The sequence below is a fragment of the Taurulus bubalis genome, assembly GCF_910589615.1.
Source record: "Taurulus bubalis genome assembly, chromosome: 19".
In the NCBI taxonomy this organism is placed as follows: Eukaryota; Metazoa; Chordata; class Actinopteri; order Perciformes; family Cottidae; genus Taurulus; species Taurulus bubalis.
In genome coordinates, this window is record NC_136607.1 from 11036918 (window position 1) to 11059668 (window position 22751).

Consider the following 22751-nt stretch of genomic DNA (forward strand, 5'->3'; position numbering starts at 1 on the left):
AGGTACAGGTCGCCCCTGAACCAGAACAGAAAGGGCGACGGAAAAACGCAGAGCGGAGTGTGTGTGTTTGTGTCAACGCGCAGGCAGGGGGTGAACTACTTGATGTGACAGTGTGTGTGTGTGTGTGTGTGTGTGTGTGTGTGTGTGTGTGTGTGTGTGTGTGTGTGTGTGTGTGTGTGTGTGTGTGTGAAAGCACATTTAGAAATGAGGTGGAATGATCCTTATTTCTATATTTAAACGTCAAGGTGCTTGTCTGATGCCTCAGAATTAATCGCAGCAGGAACATTTAGTTATTAAAGCTTTTGATTTATTATTATGCTTATAGACAAACATTTATTTTACTCTTCTGTTTATATTTCCTTTACTTGTTTTATTCTCTCTTCTTAGTTTTCTTTTTTTTTGGCCAAGGTTTTATTATATTCCCAATTTCCAACCAAGAAACTTTTCCAATTTTCCTTGTACTCATGTAAAAATGAATGTGTGTGTGTGTGTGTGTGTGTGTGTGTGTGTGTGTGTGTGTGTGTGTGTGTGTGTGTGTGTGTGTGTGTGTGTGTGAGCGAAAGCATTTCAGCCAACAAGCTAAAACAAAATGCAAATATACTGCTAATGTTTTATTCTACCTGTGAGTAGTAATTAGTTGTAAAAGTGTATTACTACAAACAAACTTCACTTTTTCTTGAGCACTATACATAATTACAGTTACAAGTTTTGGTTTACGTGCAACATATTGATTATGTTGCATGCAAGGAGTAAAGGTGTGATTGATAAGAGACACAATGCCAAAAAATCTAGCTATAAAGGACTAAATTATAAAAAATGTAAAAGAAAGAAATTAAGTAAAAGGAGCTGAACATGCGAGGAGGAGGACTCCAGGTTCACCTCCTCGGTTCCAGGAACTCCCTTGGTCTGCTTCCAATGATTACCCCCCCAACCCTCTTTACCTCTGCAAATACCCCTTCAAACCACCCCACGACCCTCCAACCCCAAATGTTCTGGCAACTCCTTTAATAGCCCCCATCACCCCTTCTTCCTCTCAGCCACTCACCCCACCCCCCTTTCACCCATCGGCATCCCGTCCAAACTGCTGCCCTTTCAGCAAACAACTCCCCTCCTCCCTTTCTTTCTAGCGCTCTCCCCCCCTCGACTGCCATAAATGCCCCCAGGACTGTGGTCCTTTCAGTTATTCACCTCTCCTCCAAACCCACACGTCTTTCTCCAATTCAGAGGTCTCTCTCTCTCTCTCTCTCTCTCTCTCTCTCTCTCTCTCTCTCTCCCTCCCCCCTCTTCTCTGGCTCTCTCTCCCCGGGAAGTAAAATATTCACAGCTGCTGCTGCGGTCAGGTCACACGGCCACAAGACTCTCTGAGCAAACAGAGGAGCTGTGAACGTGTGAAGCCGATGGTGTACGTTTCATTTGAGGTCCGACACAGGTCCGATAGATCCTGATGTAGTCAAAACAGAAACCGCATACTGAGCCTCGCCACATGCCTCAACAAACCAAACACTAACCAAACATACCCAAGCACAACACTAAGAAATGACATTGGCAAACGAGTTTTAGTAACATGTTGGGCACACTGGAGAAATGGGAGAAATGATGCGTGGCTCGGTGCCGCTGAACAGACTAACTCAGATGTCATTGCCGTGGATAATCAGTGTGAAACATCTGTCTTGGATAAATGCCCTGCTTTTAAAGTCAGGCCTTGTTATGCATTACGGGTAAAAGGCAAGAGCCCATTAAGTTATGTTAAAGTTGCAATAAAAAAAAAAACATCAAGCCAATCCAAGAGGTCTAAACATGATATATATGCAGTCTTGTTTCCAAGTTTCCTGAATGAACAAGTGGACAAACCTGTCTCAAATACCTGCTCCAGATTCCCATGTTCTAAGAAGGACTTAAACTGGACGTTCTACATATATAGATCTCTGAAGTTGTACCACCAAATAATAAAGAAATCTTGGCTTAGGAATGCCAGCCCTTTAACTTTATGAGGGAGGGAGATTGGGGTGGAAGGCGAGGGGGGGTCAGTGTCTTGAAAACATTTCAAAGTAATTGTACATGATACGTCGTTTACAGAACACCCAAGTAATCATATAAACAATGGACTAGATGCCCTGGGAGGATGAAAGGACATTTGAATCTCCCTCTGATGCATCATACTTACTCACGTTTTGACATAGTGTTCGGCACTGAGGAGTCCTGAGCACAAAAAGAGGGTCTAGGACCTATTTTGTCATAAACACAGCGGGCTTGACCGGCACCGGTGGACTCCATCATACTCAGAAATTACCTTACACACATACACACACACACACACACACACACACACACACACACACACACACACACACACACACACACACACACACACACAGATGGCAGAAAATTGAAGGTGATGGATGCAGCAGCCCAGGGCAGATGAAGTGTGTGTGTGTGTGTGTGTGTGTGTGTGTGTGTGTGTGTGTGTGTGTGTGTGTGTGTGTGTGTGTGTGTGTGTGTGATAACCTTGCTCTAGGTCTGATCCTGCTAAATGCTGGAACCTATCTGAACTTTACCAAAGACAAAAGTTTGAAAAACAAGGGAGAAAAAAAAATGTGAACGCAGCGCCGGGGGAAACGGCAGGACCCAGACAGCAACAACACCAGAGAGGGAGTTAAAGAAAAGAAGAGGGAAAGCGAGAGAGGAATAAAGAAAACATGACATCATAGTTAATTAGAATCAGGTGGTAAACAAGGGAGTGATATTTACGTTATACCATATGCCCTGTTCCATGTGTCTTTTTGTCTCTGGGGGGCACAGCAACAGGTTTCAGACGAGTGAGGTCAAGGAGGAGGCTTTCCCCAGCTGCTGGACCACACTGATGCACACACCGCTTTACCCAGCCGCCTCAGTCTGTCTGTCTGTCTGTCTGTGTGTGTGTGTGTGTGTGTGTGTGTGTGTGTGTGTGTGTGTGTGTGTGTGTGTGTGTGTGTGTGTGTGTTGTGAGAGAGAGAGAGAGAGAGAGAGAGAGCCTGCGTGCGTGTCGGCGGCCTATTCTAAAGCCTGTTTTGTCTTTATTGTTATCACACAAAAGACAGTGTTTATCCTGCAGGAAGCCATGTTTGCCATGTGTACTTGAAGGAGGAGAGGGTTTTGCAGCGAGAAAATGAAAACCACTGAACTAATCAACCAGATTGTCTGCTGGGATTCTTCCAAAGAAATCTAATTTTTTACAGATTCCTGATTCACGTCTTGGTTTTTAAGAGTACTCCACCGACTTACTCACAGTTTGTTATAGACTCTGATTACTTAGATATAGACGATTATTATTAGAATATTTTACCATAAAAGATCATTCTTGAAATAGTAATAAATGACCTACTTACTAGCGCTGAAGCTTTCAACCACGATGGTGTTTACTCCATCCAGTCAAACTGAGTAAAAGATACGTTTGAAAGCTTCAGAAAAAGCTTGTAAATGGACCAAAAATTAAGATTATTTTATCAACCCTGTTATTTCAGATGTCAAGAATCAGCTTTTTAACTCAAATGAAAATAGTATAGCATTGTTACCTTATCTTTTGTCTCCTATCTTTTAATTCCCAGGACTTTTCATGGTAATATAAAATGAATACAGTGGATCAGTTTCTGGGGTCAACTGATTGAGGCATTTCCTTGAATATTTAGTTTATTTATTTATGTATTTATTTCTATCTCTTTACTGTGTATGTACAATATGAACAACCAATAATTGACCCAAAAAAAGAAAAGATTCAACATCAGTCAAACAACTTAAAGACAAATATATTTTTTATATTTATTCAGGTTTAAATGATAAGTATTCAATAAGAGAAGCATAAATGGTAAAAAGATGGTGTTTTTGTTCTTTTTCGTTAAATATTACATAAAATAAATAAATTTAAAGAAAACATATGATAGTGTTAGACTTGCTGTTGTGATGATGCTTCTTGACTCTTCACTCTTTCTCATCCTTTTCTTTTCCTGCTTGTCTTGTTTTGTCTCCTCTTTTTCTACCAGATTTCTGTCAGCGTTCTATCCATACTTCCTCTTCTTGCCTTTTTCTTTTCCTCTCTTACTTATTCTGTCATTTTATTTCTTCCCTGTCAAGCGCTTTACATGTACACAAATCTAGAAATGTGAGTTACTAATCACATTTTGGCACAGAAGTCATTTCTTTTCATATTTTCTACTGTGCCAATGTACTTGATAACTTAAAACAGAAAATAATATATACATTGTAAGGCAATATATCTTATTTCTTTCTTTAAAAATAGAAATGTCTTTATCCAACAGAGATAAACATGTCCATAGGTTTCCATTCCGTCCCTCCTCAGTGTATCATTCAGATCTGATTCAGATCTGTCCAATGTAGCCGTCACTGTAACTCCCAAAAAGTCGAATACCCTGCATTGTGCAGAGCTCTCTCGTGGCTGATATGTCCAATCACCGTGGTTGTACCACAATGGGCAGGAAGTGAGTGGCAGTGTTTTTCCTACGTGTCTTCTTCCCCCTCATCGGCTTGCCGTTGGCGTTCAGTCCCACAAACATGTGCTTTTTCTTGTTGCGCCACTCTGCGGAAGCGTAGGTGTTGTACTTGTTCTCCTCGATGCGTTCAATCAGACGGCAGTCCGGACCAAAGTCCCTCTGAAGGGGAGAGACAAGGAGTGTAAATGTCAGATTGTAAGACATGAAACCATTAGTTTTATTAACGCTAATTCCAGTTTCTAGTCTTTTTTGTATTTATCTTGTATGACAGAAGACTTCATATCTTTGGGTTTTGGACTGTTGATTGAACAAAACAAAAAAAGTCTCACTGTTTCATAGAAGTGATCAGTTATTCTCAATAAGCATTTGTTGAAGCCTAATGCTTTTGAGAGCAGATTCATGTTGTGAAAATGCGTACATTTCAGAATTTGCTGCGGTAGATGAGCGGATTTTACATGATCATATTTAATTCATCTCAAATCAGATGTCTCTTATAATGCACAGCTGTGGTTGCTCAGGCTACTTGCTGTGTCATTTATTAACCCCACAATTTAATGGAGCCTAGTCATGATCTTTGTCCCATCCAATTTGTATTCTCCTTATTCATCAACTGATATTTTACTTCTTATTATAGCATGGACCAACACATGTCAGTCATTGCTGTACAATCCCCAGTGTAATCAAGCTGATTGTTAAAATTGGACATGTAACTCAAATTGTTGGAGATGATGTTTGAGTGTCAGTGGAGGGGGTGATGGGGTAGGGGGTGTTGTAAGGGATGGGGGAGAGAAGTTAGCATGAGATGTGACGTCTCAAAGGTTTTGGCTCCATGCCAGCCGTGTTCGTGGCCTACGCCGCCGTAGTGACCACCTACTGATAAATCAAGAGAAAATGATCTGAGAGAGTTACATTTGTCAGTTTACTGGAAGCTGCACTTGCGCTTAAGGCTAAAAACAGTCGCTAAAACAGAAAGTTCACTGGAGTTTGTTCACGAGCAAAAATGTACTCACCCCACACGCACACGCACAATATAACTCTCCGTATCTACCCACAGCTGTTTAAATTGGTTCCAGGAGTAAAGCTGAATGTTCACAAAGCAAAAGGAGGATAATGTACATACAATGTGCAGCTTTTAAATGTATGCTGGTGCTCAGTAGCCAAGCAGTGTGTGTGTGTGTGTGTGTGTGTGTGTGTGTGTGTGTGTGTGTGTGTGTGTGTGTGTGTGTGTGTGCGTGCGCGCTGGCTGCCTTTGAATTAAACGGATCGTAAAAGCGAATAAAAAATGAAACTCATCATAAGTGATGGCAATAAATTGTGAAAAATAATAATGTCTGCACCGTTTTATTCACTGGCCAGATCTTAAAAAGTCAATCTCTACATTTAATAGAGAAATAACTGCTGAACATGATTCATTTTGCAGAGACCACACAGTGAATTTATGGAACAAAATTGAATAACGGTAAAACTTAAAGGCCATCATAATCCTCTGTGTTCCTTGCGTGTATTGATCTGCCGACGTAATGAAACAATGATTCCATTTGATTACCACCGGATAAAGAAGTCACTGTGTAAACCCATCAAGTGTAATCGAGCGCCAGCCCTTCACCGCCGTGCTACTATGGCTTGTGTTGCACCGAGCAGAAGACGTCATGGGAATTCAGTTTCAGGCCATGCAACAGAATGCCTCTCTGTCTCATTCTCCCGTGTGTCATTTCATCTGTGTTGTGGCTCCCAGAGAGACACGCTGAAAGTTGGGTCTTTCAAAGTAAGCGAAAGAGAAAAAAACGAGGGAGAGAATGAGATAAAGAAAAGGAGGGAGAGGGAGAAAACAGATGAAACAAGGGGCTGCTCTCCCCACAGGGACTGAAGCAGAATTGAGAAACTGAAGGATTGTGTTTCCTGTTTCTGAATGGAGTGGAGTGGAGAAGAGAGGTAGCAGGGATCAGAGCTCATTGACTAACTGTGGTTCCTATTTCTAGAATAGAGAGTCTTGTCCATTGTTTTAAAAGGCTTTCAGGAAAAGTCAAAGCTGCAGGGTCACCAGTTTAAGGAGGAAAGTATCTTTGCGTGGCATTCTTTCAATAAAATTCTCATTGACATTCATGAGACGGCATACGTGTTGGACACTAAGCACAATGAGTAATGGATATCCTACATAAAAATGGGAAGATCACAGTAAAACGGTACTGAAACAGCTACTCACCGCTCCGTATAGCTCTCCCTTCTTGCTGATTGCCAGGTAGTAGTTGCTGCTGAGGCCCCTGATGGCCACGACTCCCACATCCACTGACTTGATCTCCAACATACCTGGTGTGGTGGGGATAGATACACGGACGTTTCAACACTTTGTGTGGCTTGGTGATCAGATATTGTTCTGATTCTTTTTGTTCTGCTGATTCTAAGTGATATTAACCAGCGGAAGCTTTTGAAAAGTTAAAAGCTTCAAATGTAGCTCAAGAAATGAGGTATCCAATGAATCCACTGTCCAAATTGATGTCAAATGTGTTTATTTTTTGTCTGTCAACTATTCGATTAATTGGTTAAACCCTTCGGCACTAGTGCTGCAGTTTTTCCCGTTTTTCGCAAGTCTTCACATTGTTACCAAGAACATCTGAATAATCATTGGAGAGATTAACTGAAACACCACAAAAATTAGGTATTTGACAGTATTAGCATCAGTTGGAAATGTCAACAGGGCATTTTGGAATATGAGCTTTCAGGCCAGCAAGCATCACTCTTAATTATGTTCTATAATTCTGCAAAATAGCTTAAAAATACTGCAGGAGAAACCTGAATCATCTTAGTTTCCTTCGCACAAGTGAACCCCAGTCTGGTCTCCCCCTCTCAGTCAGACCTCAGACCGGCCCTCTTGCCCCCTGTTCATTTGCTGGCAAGCTTGTGGGCTGCATGCCCTGGGACCGAGGTGTAAGCCAGGAAAAAACATTTCTCCGTCCTATGTTTGTTTTTCTGACCAGGGGAGCTAAGGCAGGCAGGCCGGCACACGGACAGGACGGAGAGAGGCTTCTGGCTGCCAGACTGGCAAGAGGTCAAGGCGGCCATATCAGTTTTCAAGCCTGGAACAATTACTGGTTTAAGCTGTGGTCGCCGGCCCTTTCTTCTCTCGTCCTCAAGCCAGTTACACCAAGCCGTAAAACTATCAGGGGTTTGAGAGGATTAGCTAAAGGGGCCAGTAGGAAGTGGAGCCTGGATGCAGGAATAGTTGGATGAAGTGAGAAACAGGGACAATCTAGAGAGCATCTCTTTAGAGGTGTATTATTGTCATGTGACAGTATTAAACAGCTTCTTCTTTGAGTTGTGTTATGGAAAAGCTTACACCATGCTGGACTTCTAAAGATCAATTGAATCTGTATATTGCTTCTTTAAAGTGTGAAGTGGCTGGATATACAGTAGTAGTAGGGTTACTATAAAAGATTGAAGATGGGCTCAGCTTCTGGCAAAAATGATTGTTTTTAAGTATGATTTCTTTCTCGATATGCATATTTGCATATTTGCACATTTTCTCCACTTTTGGAGTAAGGCAGTTCATAAGTCCTTGAAGAATCAATGACCAGAAGCAAATAACAATACATATAGTATAAGATGAAGGGTTAAGATCAAGCTAATGTCTCTAAAATGTCCTAAAACCAGTCTTCTTATAAGCCCCCTGCCCTCATGGCCCTTCTCTCGTCCACAGACCGGGATTTGCAACATCATTCAGCCCTGGTGTGAATGTATGATTGGCAGAGAGATGAAGGGATGAAGGTTGAGGAGAAGTTGTAGCTTTAAATGGAGAAAGCTGCCCTAAAACTGCTGTGTTTTACAGCTATAAGTCTGAATTCTGAACCTCTATATGTTAAGATGTATTTTTTTTTCTCTTACTGCATTAATATATTGCTACCTAACTGTGCCACTGTTGTCTCCTCTTGTCTTCATATTGCTTTGCAAAACAACGAGAGACCACCGTTTTGCACTTAATGAACTTGATGTTTTGCAGTTTGAAGTAATTTTCTCTTGTTTGTGTGTTTCTGTTGTTGCAAATTGTTCTTGGCCTTGTTTCTTTTTGTTAAAAGTAATCCTTGGCATTAATCTATACCCACGGTTCCTTTTATTTGGTCAATAAAGGCTTGTTAAACCTCTAAACTTCAAGTCGATTTTTAAAGCTCACAGGCTCGTTATGTTAAGCCCATTACTCACAACACTTATCTATCAGGTTCAAAATGTTCCATCTTGCCACACACACACATTTCTCAGCTGTGATCCGTCAGAATATGATCTGTCGGTGCTGCGCTAAAAGCAGCTCCACCTGTTCAAACCCTTTTCCCTCCTCCCATTTGATGTGGTTTGTCGAAAAACTAAAGCACCGGGCTCTTTTATGGCCCCTTTACCAGAAGCAGCCGGTCTGCCTGCAAGTTAAAAGGCCCGGCTGCAACAAAAGGGTTAGATTGCAACAACAAAGTTTATGGTGAGGAGAAATACAGGACCCGAGCTTGCGCACACACACACGCACACACACACCGAATGTATCGAGCTCTGGCGCTAGACCTCTCCCTCTCTCTAGTCACTGGAGATCAGACAATCGTACTCATGACTTTATGTTTTTAAGTGCAGAGAACAAAAGTTGTATAACCCATCAGTGAAAGCACGAACAGCACGGGGTTCACTTTAATATAAAAGGCATGGCCATTTTCCGCTATCGACATTTTTGAAAGAAACTGCCAAGGGCAAACACCTGTGTGTGTAACAGGGCAACACGACAACTTTCATGAACACAAGCCAAAGAGTCTTTACCAGCCAAACCCAAACTCTCACACTAAACGGAGCTACGAGTACAAATAAACACAACCTGGCCTTCTGACAGTAAGGAGCTGTTCATTAATCGCTTCATGAAGATCCCCATGTTTAATAACTCTAATGTGACCCTGTCAAAACCATTAACATCAATGGATATCTTCCTTTGTAATACAAAACAGACACACAAAAGATGTTTTATTTATTGTATTGCTCACAGGAGAGGTATGACACCAGCAGATTATGACTGTGATGTTAAATCCACATTTCAGACTTTAACCATCACCTTCTATATTCCATTATTTCGGTCTTCTCGTTAGCGCTCCTTCAGACCTCATCACTCTTTCCCACGAAATATCAAAATTTAAACCTGAGATGAGTTGACGTAAGGCACAAGTAGCTTGTCTGAGTAGCCTACAGTTATTTGTTTAATGCTCGACTGAGAGAGTATAACTTTGGTTTGAAATGAAATTCACTTGTTTTTGAGAAGGAAAACATGTTTAAAGAGTGGTTTGGGGGTTTTCGTGCCTTTCTTAGAGAGTCAACATGACAGGAAACTAGGGAAGAGAACCGTAATAACCGTGAGTAATATTTATGTCATATTTGTATTTGTGCAATATATTCTTGGCTGGTCCATCTAATCTATAGTCAACTATACTGCAGTTGCTCCATGTATTTAGTGATCTGTTACATTATTTAATCTTTGTAGGTAACTTTTTGATTATAATATACTTAAAGTAACTCCAAAAGTTTAACGTTCTCTCTGACGCTTTTGCCCTGAGAAGAAAACACATTTAAGAGTAACCTTCCCGTCCAAGGTAAGATGCATTGTAACCGTTGTGATAAATTCACTGCTCCGAATAGCAGCTCGGGGCTCTCATACGTAACATGGTCCGAGATCCACATACACACACAAACAGGAACACACACACACACATAGTGCGGAGTTCCTGTCGACCCTTGCCCGCCCCCCGTCAGAAACACTGTCGCTGAGACTCCAGCTGAACCTAAAGGTTAAGGGAGGTTATGAAAATGTTCCCACTGTTTATGCAGGGACTTTTTTTGGAAGATTATACCGCCGTTGTTCACAATATGAACTCGACACGGTGACCAGCTGTGAGTGGTCTCACGCGGTATTGTGAAGAATCAGACTAGTGTCTGTCATGAACTCTCCTCAGCGAGAAGAAAGGAAATGGTTTGGTTCTTTTATCCTGGGTCCAACATACTAGTTGGGATGAACCCCTGACCTTCCTGTGGTTTTCTGCAGCAACGTATTATCTCACTCTTTTTTAGATGTGAAATCCAAATGTGTCATCTAAGGAACAACAGAATGACTAATGATGTCTCGTATTCATCGTGACATGATTTTACATCCATGCAACCGCTACACACTAAAAAGGAGAGAAAATTCATAACAATGGCAGTAAAAAAAATGAAAGATACAATAGAAGAATAAAGAAATTCAGAAAGGGGAAGAAAAATAATGGACCACCAAATCCGATATCAGTAAAAAAATATTAAACTAGTCTGCTGTATTTGGGTTATAAATACAAAACAAACATAAAGGGCCTCTGCTGTGTTTCAGCAAACCCATGTTTTTTACAGGATTTCTTCTTCTTTTTTTACAGTTTGCTCAGTGAGTGCTGGTGAAGATATCGTGTTGGGAGTAAAACTGCTTTATATTATGTGTTTTGAGGAACGTTGAGGTATTGGTTTAGAATGATGTGGTTGACAACAGTATCATCCTGCGCTAAGTGGCCACATCAAAGCCGGCCTGGCCGACGGTTATGACCGAAGATTAGAAAACACTAAAAACCTAACCACCTGAGATATTGTGATTCCTTTCACTCAGTTGACTTTGTAACTTGTGCCAGTTTCTGTCTAAATAATTCACAGGCCTGTCACGACGGGAGATATGTTTTCAGACAAAGTGTTGTGACGGTCGTCTGCATTTCACACATTTTACATTTACAGTTCAGCTGCCAGTGAGATGTTGCCCGACTGTTGTGGTTGGAGTTGATGAAGTTGGACTTTCAGCTGTAGAAATCGTGGTATTTTACACCACAGATATAATAAATACATACACATGCACAAATACTAGTCTGTTTGTCACATGCGTCTTTCTGTCTCAGTATTGTTACTGTCTTTGTCTCTCGTCTCACGCGCATTTATGTTCGTTCATACACACACACACACACACACACACACACACACACACACACACCCACGAATACAGGGTAATTAGCTGGCATTCCTGGCTGCTCTGTTTAAACGGCCAGGTTGTCCATATGCCCCTCTGGACTCAGCTCTACCTTTGATGAATCCATTAAGAGCCTCACTTTCATGCAGAGCGTGTGTGTGTGTGTGTGTGTGTGTGTGTGTGTAGCAGGGCTAGGGGTGAGTGAGAGAGTAACATGAGGGGGGTTTGTGTGTGGGGGAGAGGGGGGTTCTTGAAGCATATGGTGTCTATATGGCAGCAGCCCTGGATGTTATCTGTCACAGGTGCTATTCTTCACCTCCCGCTGCTTTACTAGCCATGACTTCTGCCTTCACAGGCAGACACCAAAATGACACTTTCAGTACAAGGCTTCCTGTGGATTGGAGAAAGTCTGATGAAAATATATTACAATGCAATTAAGGGTCATTGATTTTGGTTTTCTAAAAGCAGTTTGTAAAGGACTTAGGCTTCAACTAACGGTTTTATTTTAATTTTAAATTAAGGTAACGATATTTGTTTTTAATAATTGCCCAGTGTATAAAATTTCCATCACAATTTCTTTGATCTCAAGGTGGCATCTTCTAATGTTGTTGCGTCCCACTTACAAAACACTGGATATTAAGTTTAGAGACAGAGAGTTGTTCTCCTTCCTGCTACAAGAGGTCACTGTTCAGCCCAGATCACAGTATTAAGGGTTATGAATCTCTGATTATACTGAAGATGAAGTAATTAAACAATACAATGTTTCCACTGCATTTTTCTTTTCTTTTTACACTGATGTTAGTGTTTTTTTCTTCTTTTTCTTCACAATTAAATCCTTTCTAGAACAAAGTGGTACCGGCTTCAATTTACAACATTAAGCCAGAGAGAAAAGAGGTGCTCAAAGTGGCAAATACTGCAAATTTAGATTTTTAACTGGAAATAATGATAACAAAGTTCCCATCATTGTTTACTCCAAAGTGAATATTGCTGTGATTCTGCTTTGCAGTTTGTTGCCAAATGTAATTTGTACATTTTGATTTGTTAGGACAGCAGTGAGATGAGCCAGAAACTGAGCTGAATGAGCAATATGTTTGCATTCATACAGCAACCGCCTCTCCATATGGATAATATGGACCCAGTGGGCTGCATGTAAAACCTCAAGGATATCACTCTGCACTCCCAGATGCTTCCAACACTTTCACACAACTTCCAAATAAACGTATTTATACAGTACATGTTTGCTCCTTTAGCACAAACCAGCTACATGGAAGTGATGGTTCACACTAAATCCTGATAGATGTTTAGACGTGTGGCTGTTTCCTGAGAGAACTTTTGTAAGTCATACTATCTCCCCCTGTTCCTCTTTCATTCTCTTCCTACCTCAAATATATTGATGTATTGTACTCGGCAAGAATCCTTCACATAACACAAACAGTGAAAATGGTCGTCCATCAAAACAAAGTCCAATTTAAGATTCTTTGTGGATAGTAATCCACTCTTGATGTTTGGAACTATTTTCTCTTCAGAGAACCGAAGCGCTCCAAAGCGGCAGAAGATCTTACGGAGACATGATTTGCGGCTGAAAGACTTTTGTTTAAGGTGGTGCCTGACTGGTTTGTGGCAGCGCCGCATTGGTCTGCCTTCAGAAATCTGGCTCTTATTTCAGTTGTGTTGGAGCTGACACATGAATGGACAGGATATATTTCCCATCATCGCTTTTATGGGAAAATATCAAGCAGTGATGATAGGAAATATGTAAACAGTGATATTTTCTTCAGCGACTCTGGGAAAAAAATACTGGCTTTAAAAAGTATAACAACTGCACTTTTCCATAATGTAGAAATATCTTAACCAACACAAACTTGTATTTACTGTGGAGAGATGTTTTGATAATTGTAAGCACTGCATGTTTCTTTCAAATACATCCAACGCATGAACACACACATGCTCTGTAAATTACCTTGGTCGGGTGGTTAGGTCACAGGGTCAAAAGGCATCTGGATCTCTGGACCTTCACATTCACCCCCGTGTGGGAGACGGAAAATAATGCTTTCATAATGGTAATTGTTTTTTTCTTATTCTCTCTTAGCCATGAATGGTTTTTAAATAATAGTTATTTATTGTAGATTTTTTTTTTAATTACTTCTGGATGAAAATATAGCATTTGACCGAAACATGACGTTTTAGTCATTCAAGTCAAAATCAGAAATGGGCACTGTTTTTACAAATGAATGTTTTGTCTGACAACTCTCTTGTTATTTCTACACAACCACATTTAGACTATCACTATATTGTTGCAATAAGGAGAAGAAAATGCCAAACGCTAATGACTATCTTGCCACAATAAAGGGGAAAATTATTTGCGTAACAACTCATATTGGAGCCTTTGAAACTTTCCAGTCTCCTACGATGTCTAATTTTTATTAAAGGCCCACAAGTTGTACATTTTCAAACTAGATAAATTCAGCAATGCTTAGTCTCTAAAGAGTCTTGGCTCTTTAGATATTGACGGCCTGATTTCTGTGACTTTACCCAGGAGTCCAAGATGATGCAATACTTTGTTATGAGTTAACGGCTTATTAATCCGTCTTTCTCAAAAGTCTACAACAGTGTTATTAATGCATTGGCTTGGTTTCATTATAGTAAAATAGCATTGCTAGTATGTAATATTGAATCAATATTATGTAATGTTTCTGCAGGACTCCTTGATTCCAGTAAAAGGAGTCACGACTCAGAATGATTTGATCCAGACTCCCGCTGCATTCTAGATAATAACAAAACCTCATCATGCAGTGTGGCATTTGAAAATGAATTGATGATTTGTTCGCCCATACGTGCAGATTGCTGCTCATAAGATGTTATGAGGTTCTAAGTAGCAGAGCCTAATTCCACTCGTTACCTTGAATGGTTTTCCATGATTTTTGTTTACAGCCCATCAGGAGCGCTTCCTATGTGTTTCAGACATAAGCACAATGAATGTTGGAGTAGTGGAGGATCAGACGAAGTGTGCATGCAGTTTATGTTTATTATAAGTTTTCAGAGAACAGCTGAAGTGAATTGTTGATGTTAAACATGGAGTACTCGATGATAGGTTCAGTGTTTCCTGAACAAGCTTGTGCGGCGACGTTTGGCACCACTTTTATTTACGGCTGTTGCAAAGAAGAGTCCATGAAGATGTCAAAGGTACTTTGAATGAAACGCAATGCTGACACTAAACTCTGGTGCATCCAGGACCTCCTCATAACTCTCTTTTATGGGCCACACGGTTACCTTTTCCCATGAGAACCCTAAACACGCTCATCAAGCAGACAGCCGGGAGAGCCGGCAGCCAAATGAAGACGCACAGAAACTGAAAAGGGGGAAAAAGGCTGGGACTCATTTTGAGACGGTCAGAAGGACAAGCACTTGATACGGTTTTGTTTCGCATTAATCATTCTGAGTCATTGGAGGTTTATGAATGCGGAGGAGGAATATTAAGAAGTGATTGTGGTTTGGAAGATCAGAGGACACACATTTACATTCTTCATGTTTTAAAGAGAAAGAGAGACACATAATCATAAAATCTCTTGGTGTTTTTTCGTTTCCCGTGATATTGACCGTAACTGCAGAAATCCCCATTTCACAGGGGGATTTATATTGAGTCCCTAATAATCACATTTTATCAAAGCAAGTAGAACAATCTGCCAGTGTGTTGAAATCATTTTAACATTTCCAATTCAAATGGACTTTTTCCATGAAGTTTCGAAAATCAAGTGTAGTTTTCTTTAATTCCAGTGCAGTGATCTGACTTATTGTGTCTTCTTACTGACAGTCACAAGCACTTCTTAAAATGTATTATATCAAAGGGACAAAACTTTTTAGACTCAATTACAGACCAAATGTATTTGTATGATGGAGAACATGCACTGTCAGGATCAATTTGGATCTTAAGCTATAATTGGAAATAGAAATGTAGCATAGTCTTGCACACAGCATGTGGAATTTGCATCCCACCCCCACACGCACATAACTAACAGTGGCAGAGTAACAGAACGGCCAGAAGTGATGCACTATGTGTAGCGTTGACCTTAGCATTAACAAAGCTTCCTGACTTGGGTCAATAGCTGGAGGTCAAACTAGAGGCGGCAGACTTGTGTAATTAGCCTGGACACGGCGAAGCTGCACTAAATCAGAATAATGTTAGGTGTATTAGACTCTCCATGAATCATGGTGCTTTCGATTGCTTCGTGTCAGTGGGTGATGTGTCTTCCGTGTTTAATGTTAACAATAAGTACGGTATGTGTGGCAGCTTTTACAATCCCGCTGGCCGCAGTGAGAATCAAAGCTCCAACTTTAGTCAAGTTGGCACCATTCAGTTCTAATTGAGCTACGCACGACCACAAGTCTGAGGTCCAACTGCAAACACATGTCCATTTGTTTTATTGCTTTATGTGTTTGTTTGTAAACAAGATGTGACAGTCTGTGGACGATATTGCGGGAAGAAAATAAGGACAGTTGTGTTGCGTATGGTCAGCGGCAGAATCAATGCTAATCACTTGAGGCTTGGACTAGATTTCAATATTCAAACTAGGAGTGCCTTATTTTGAAGGCCTTATTGGGTGAGATGGATATAAGGACATTGATCAGATCAGCACAAAAAGACAAACAGTGACATGCACCAGTGAGCACACATTCACAATGCAGGCCCTAAACCCTGAATGATGTAGTGCCCTGAGCTCTGACATGATGATTAGAAAGGCTCGGCTGTGGAGGACAGCCTCGACCCCGGAGCTGGAGCTGAAACTTCTTCATCACCTCTGACACCATCTAATGACACTCATTTGCAATCTGACCTCTTGAACATTACCAGACTACAAGACCATGATAACAACAATAACAACTGCCCCCTTGCCAGCGTTCAATTTGATGCTTTCCTAAGGGAGTAATCCAGTTTTGACAAATAAGATCTTGGGTCAACTAATAGATGTGCAACCCTTAAATTTGCTAAGAAACATTAGAGCAATGTTTTTACACTCTGTCATGTAGGTATATTATATGATATTGTGTGTTATATGTAAAAGATCTTTGTAATATTTCAAAAGAGCCATGTGTGCTTAAAGAGCACGTAAAGGCCAGAAAACTGCATCAAAGACTTCATTTGTCTTTTCGTCTTTAAAGCAGTTGTTTTGGTTCTGTCGGCTGTAAAACTCATTATAAAGTATAAACTAAACATTTTATAACCTGTTGCATATGCACACTAAGTGAATTTAAACTTCTGAGCAGGAATGATCAGGCAAAAACATGATCATCAATTACCCCATCCATGTTTGCAGTTAGGGGAGGAGGATTTAATTCTGTTCTGTTTGGTTTAGTTTGAAAGTACAATTTGTTCTCTACGGATTTTAGAGCACATGCATGGTAGCACGAGGTGGCGAATAAGCATACAAACTGCTGTACATGCAAACTTGTGCACGGATTCAAAATACTAATAAATAATAGTATCCACTAAATGTACAAAGACAGAATATGACCTGAAAGGTTCGGCCTATGACCATATAGGCCTCATATTGAAGATTGCCCCTTTCCTTTAGAAAGTTTTTACCTGCTTCCCACCACAATCAAGTGGCAAGAGCTGTTGAAAGTGATGGATGGTGCTTCTAATGCCATGACCTGATGCCATTATAGTTAGTGACACGTTGCACCCTAATGGTTGAGCTGTTTATGTGCATGTGTGTGCACATGTGCATGCGTGTGTCAGAGAGGACTGCAGGCAAGGGGAGGGAGGAAGAGACGCTAATTGAAATTCCTTCAGCCATGTCTGGCAGAGCCTTGGTGTCTGAGTGGCACACACACACACACACACACACACACACACACACACACACAAACACACACACACACACACACACACACACACACACACACATTCACACTGGCCCTAATAAAAGTGGGCTTTGCCATATGGAGGCCATGTGCAAGACTGGCCTCTCTGTGCTCAAGTGTGTGTGCTCTTAGCAGGAGAGGCTTGTACAGCACCACAGACCCACAGACAGATGCATACAAACCTATGACATGTGTATGAAGCTGCGCGAGTGATACAGATCCATTTATAACGATCACGGTCACACACACACACACACACACACACACTTCCAGACACATACAGTAGACGTAATGCAGCATGAGCCTGTTGTATAATCTTACATAAATTGCGTTTTGGATGTCACACATCTAGTTCAGTGAGCTGGCAGGGAAACTCTGGGCAGGTAAATGTGGGAGTAATGTTCTGTTCTCCCTCAACAACTACTGTCAATGTGCCCTGAGGCCATGCAGCTATTCTGAGCTGCTCAGAGACCAGAAGACTGTGGCAGTGCTGGAGAACTTCCAGATGTGTTTAACTAGAAGATGAAGCTGTGGACTACAGAATGATAACAGCTGATTTTCTGTTCTGGATCAGTCATAAATGAATATGATGGCCCTTACAAGTCGTTAAAAGTATTTATATTTGCTGGTGTATGGATGCAATGCTCTCTTGCTACCATATAGCTATTATGGTGTTTAAGTAGCTGAATGCAAAGTTTTTTACCATAATTGTATGTTGTAATATGATTCTTAACATTCATCTTCAGTCCTATTATCTTACAAGAGATGCTGCATTTTGCATTTGCAAGGAACCAGTGGAGTTTCTTAGTGTACCACAGTGGAGGACTACGAGCTGGGAGTCTTTCCAAAGTGAAAGAGAGGAACTGTAACTGTGAATGTGAGACTAAGTGGTGCTGACAAAAGAGCATGTGTGCTCAGTGACCCTTCTCAAGATACATAAAGGTTAAAATCATATTTCACAGCCCCCAAAATGTACAACCATAAAAAGGAGATGGAATCGCATAGTTAATACTTTACATCTGAGTCCTTATACCTCATACTTAGCATATGCCCACCCCTATTATAGCCGCAGCACAATGGCAGCGGGGAGTAAGTGTACTTGTCATTCTCCCCATGGGTTTGGTGTGTTTTAGATATTTCCTCAAAGAAGAAAAACTTTCTCTGGGCAGTTTGTAATTGGTTCCAGTGGATCATCTCTCTTTTTTTTTTGTATCTTCCTTGCTTACTCATTTAGTTTTTTTTCCTTTCCCACTCTCATGCTCCCCCTTCCCTTTCTCTCTGGCCTGCCTCTACATGGTGAGAAGGCTGAAAAGCACGCAGCTCTGTTATTTGTTCCTTTTCCCAATCACCTGTCTTAATGTGCGCGGTTTCCCAGGGTGGATAACCAGAAACAACTCTCTTCCCTGTTAAACACACAACACGCAGGGGGTGAAAACCAGTCCATAATTTGGCAGAGTGTTCTCTTTGACAGAAAAGGGCAAACGTTGAACAGCAAAATCTTAACGTGGACTTCCCTTTGCGCTCTTCGATTTTTAGTGCAACAAAAAGGTTGAAGGGGAAATGAAATGGCTAAATATCCAGCAGAAGCTTCAAAACAATCCCAGATGGCCTTCTAAGTCTCACATGTTGCTATTTCCATGCAATACTGCTTAAAAAGATAAGAACCACTCAAACACATTCATAAATGTAACAAAGTTGACTTACTGTATGGATCATCCTCACTTTTGGTGCCATTAACTTTTCCCTTCTTGTCGATGCGAAGGAAGAATTTCTGGAAGGAGAACAGTTTCCTCCTGCGCACGTCTCCTTGCAGATGGTTGTAGCTGCTCCGCACGTGGCGCCCGACGACCGTCGCAGAGGACGATGACACGTTGGTCGCCCTTGGCAACCTCGCGGAGGATGCGTGCAGCGGTGCGGGTGACGAGGATAAGACGTGACGGGGAGCCCCTCGGGGTGCATTGTGGTTCTTCTCAGAGTCTCGTGATGAAGCGGACAGCGGTGAGGATGAGCAGGGTCCGAGCAGGAGAAGCAGGATGAGGAAGATGAAGGAGAGGAGGAGTGAAGGAGGTCTGTAGCAGCTGGGGCAGGTGGAGAACCAGGCGACCGGTGCACCTTGTGTCACTGTCCATCTACACATGGTAGAGGAGCTGAGAGAGCTGTGGAGGTGCTCAGGGGCTGGGGCATGCTGAGCTGGGTGCAGGGAGAGGGAGCGAGAGCGGGAGGAACTCCCCCTGCCTGACCGACTACACCTCCTCTGTCTGGGGGCCCGCAACCTCACTGGGACCAGAGGTGTTAGAATGGCTGACTGCAGTAAACGTGATGTAGCGCTATCAGGAATGATGATGGCGATGCAGCTGCTTGTGGCGGTGAAGCCTGCTGGGTTGTGTCCGACTCTGCTGTAGTCCCCGGTGCTGTTTATTCCTCAGTAGTGCCGCAGGAATGCGTCAACATCCATAACTCAGATCACCTCGCAATGGGAACAACTGGGGGTTTGCCCCAAAGACCTCTCACCACCTCCTCCCTCTCCTCCCAAAGACGGCTGCTTTTTGCTCCTGGTTGATCTCTCACACCGACGCGCACACTCAAAAATCCTTTTTTTTTTTAAGTTTCAATGTACACCTACACGTTCACATCCAAAGACAAAAACACCCAGTCCATTCATATACTCTGCTAAAATCTACTCCACACACGTGTCCCAAACCACTTATCTTCTCCAGTCCAGGGAGGTGGATAACAGGAAGGCGGAGGAGGTCTGGATGAAAGATGCTAAATTACTCACTACAAATTGAATAAAAGTCAAAAAAATTTAATAAAAGAAATGATTAATGCTGCTTCTCATGAAATGTCCTAAGAAATCCACGCAAGGCGGGCCACAACAAAAAGAGTCGCAGAATCCAGACTTTGTTCTTTTCTTCTCTTCTTTTCTCTCTTTGTTTCTCTGGGTTTGTCGGAGCTGGTCTGAAGTTACTTGAGTGTAACTGATCCCGGGAGCTCTCGTCTTTCTCCCCTCTCTTGTTGTGCGTCTTGTCAGTGAGCTGAGCTCCCTATCTGTCCTCTGTCCTCATGGAGTTTGAGCGCTGGAGCAGTGTGCTGCCTCTCTTCTTTCCTCCTGTGTGTGGCTCTCTCGCTCATTTGGCCCCCTCCCTCTTTCCTTTGCCTCTCTCTCTCTCCTATCTCTACAGCGGTGCGTTCTCTGGTTATCTGGAGTTTCTCTGAGGTGACTGAATCTTGTCTTTCCTTTCACCTTATTTATCTGCAGCAGTTCCCCAGATGTCATCTCTTAGTGTAATTGGATGTCTATGAAAACCACTTGGCTTTGAAGAGCTGTGTGTGTGTGTGTGTGTGTGTGTGTGTGTGTGTGTGTGTGTGTGTGTGTGTGTGTGTGTGTGTGTGTGTGTGAGTGTGTGTGTGTGTGTGTGTGTGTGTGTGTGTGTGTGTGTGTGTGTGTGCATGTGTGTCTGCACATGTACCTGTGTGTGTGTGCCTGTGTGTGTACCTGTGTGTGTGTGCGTGTGTGTGTGTGTGTGTGTGTGTGTGTGTGTGTGGGAGGGGGGGTCCTGTCCCACCCCGTTTTCTATTTCCCTCCCTTTTCCTCTTTTTTTCTGTCTCCTCCCCTTCCCAGACAAAACCCCACCAGTTTAGCAGAGTAAAGTCCACAAGAAAACTATTCTCCATATCCCTCTCCTTTTGCAGTACTCTAGGTCTCCCTTTCTAATATTTCTGTCCTCTCAATTAGCATGGTTAGTATTGGTGTTTTTTGACATTTTTCAATGCTAATGATGATGAGTTTTGGTAGTTGGTAGATGATGAGTTTTGGTAGTTGCAATACCAAAATGGCACTCACTAATTTGAGAAATATGAACATGTTTCTCCACAAAACCCTTTTTTTTTTTATTTAATAATTCTGAAAATGATAAATCTAAACAATATTGAACTTCATTATAAGTTACATATCGTTGTCTGCAGTAGAGCGGCAGTAGCTCAGTCTGCCACGGCTTTGCTTTGGACCTGTTTGACTCCTTGGATACCAAAACTACTCACTGGGTGCCGTATAGCTACCCACTGCTCCAAAGGGTTAGATACTGATGGTCATTTTCATTGTGTGCTGTGTATGTGTGACCACAAAAGTGTCTTTAAAAAAAAGTTGATTTAATTTGCATTTAGTCTCCAATAGTTTTCAGTTCATATTAATTCCTGGGGACGTTACCTAAATATATGACAGTAGTTCAAAGTTCAACCATAAATAAGAGATGAAGCAAAGCGTTACTTCAGGCATTAGCTGATTGGCGTTAGCTGCTCCATTCACGCTTCACAATCACTGGCTCATTCACAGCTCTGCGGCTACCAGCTGACTCATCATCCCATCATACTCTGCAGTGCAACCATTATTAACTTGACACCTCACACTATTACTCCCCCCACCACTCCAACCTTCATTCAGCAGAATCTTGTTGCTCCGTCAAAGGGCAAAGCCTTTTCTGCCAAATATTTGGCTTTGTAGCCATTTGCTGTGAATTCTCAGTTCATCGACATCCTGATTACGTCTTATTCTCTAATTTAAGGGATACTCATTAGTAAAATGACCTCCTGTGGTGTTTATGACGATGTTACCACCCTCATTGACACATAGTTGCCTTTGCCTGATAATGTCCAAAGTTTCCTCTTGGTTAAAATGCACAGACCAGGTTTGAGTTGAGTTAGGTTTCCCCTCAGGTATTTTGACAGATACTGTCAAGTGACTTCTTTACTTGGATCTTAATCTTAAGTTAAACATTGCTCTGTGTTTAGGTAAAAGAAGTTGTACTTACGTGTGTTGCTTTGTTTTGACTTTCAAGAATCTAGGTCTACTGTCTGGTTTCAGTATTGTTTAATTTCCTTTTCACATTGTCAGACAACAGTCATATTTCCACCCTTGCTTTCTCCTCTCATACGTTCTCAGTTATTACTGGAACATCTGACTCCGGTCCGAGGAATGCAGCAGATAGGTTTGGGTTATCACGTGCTGCTGTATTTTTCCTTCATTTAGACTCTGTGTTAATTCGTGATGTAGTAGTTTACTTCAGGATTTCCAAAATATTCCTTCTGGGGATGCACCAGCAGGACAGCAGATGTTGGATTCTCAATTATGAGGATTTCTCGTTTTTTTTTCTCTTGCTAATAAACTGAATGTCTTAGTTTTTAGCTATTTAGTATTCACCTATAGATTTCACTATTTTCTAACATTTTCTATAGCAAATGTCTCACAGAGAAAATCTGTACTATGTGTGTTCAGGTAGCAGAGAACCATGTTATGTGTCAACACCTGTGGACAAGATTCAGCACCACGGACAGCACTTTACGATGTAGTTCTTCACCATGCCGTATGTAATTGAAGATCCTCGTACATTTTCCGTAAACTTTTTTTTTTAGATTCACTG

General features: G+C 41.7%; 1 protein-coding gene across 1 annotated transcript; it reads right to left on the minus strand.

Moving 5' to 3' along the window:
- Positions 1-3812: 3812 nt before the first annotated feature.
- fgf10a (fibroblast growth factor 10a) lies at positions 3813-19471 on the minus strand (the record flags this gene model as incomplete). The annotated part of the gene is made up of 3 exons (XM_079234700.1): positions 3813-4643; positions 6688-6791; positions 19039-19471. The coding sequence occupies 3 exons, from the start codon at positions 19469-19471 to the stop codon at positions 4443-4445; spliced, it is 738 nt and encodes a 245-aa protein (XP_079090826.1). The 3' UTR covers positions 3813-4442.
- Positions 19472-22751: the final 3280 nt, after the last annotated feature.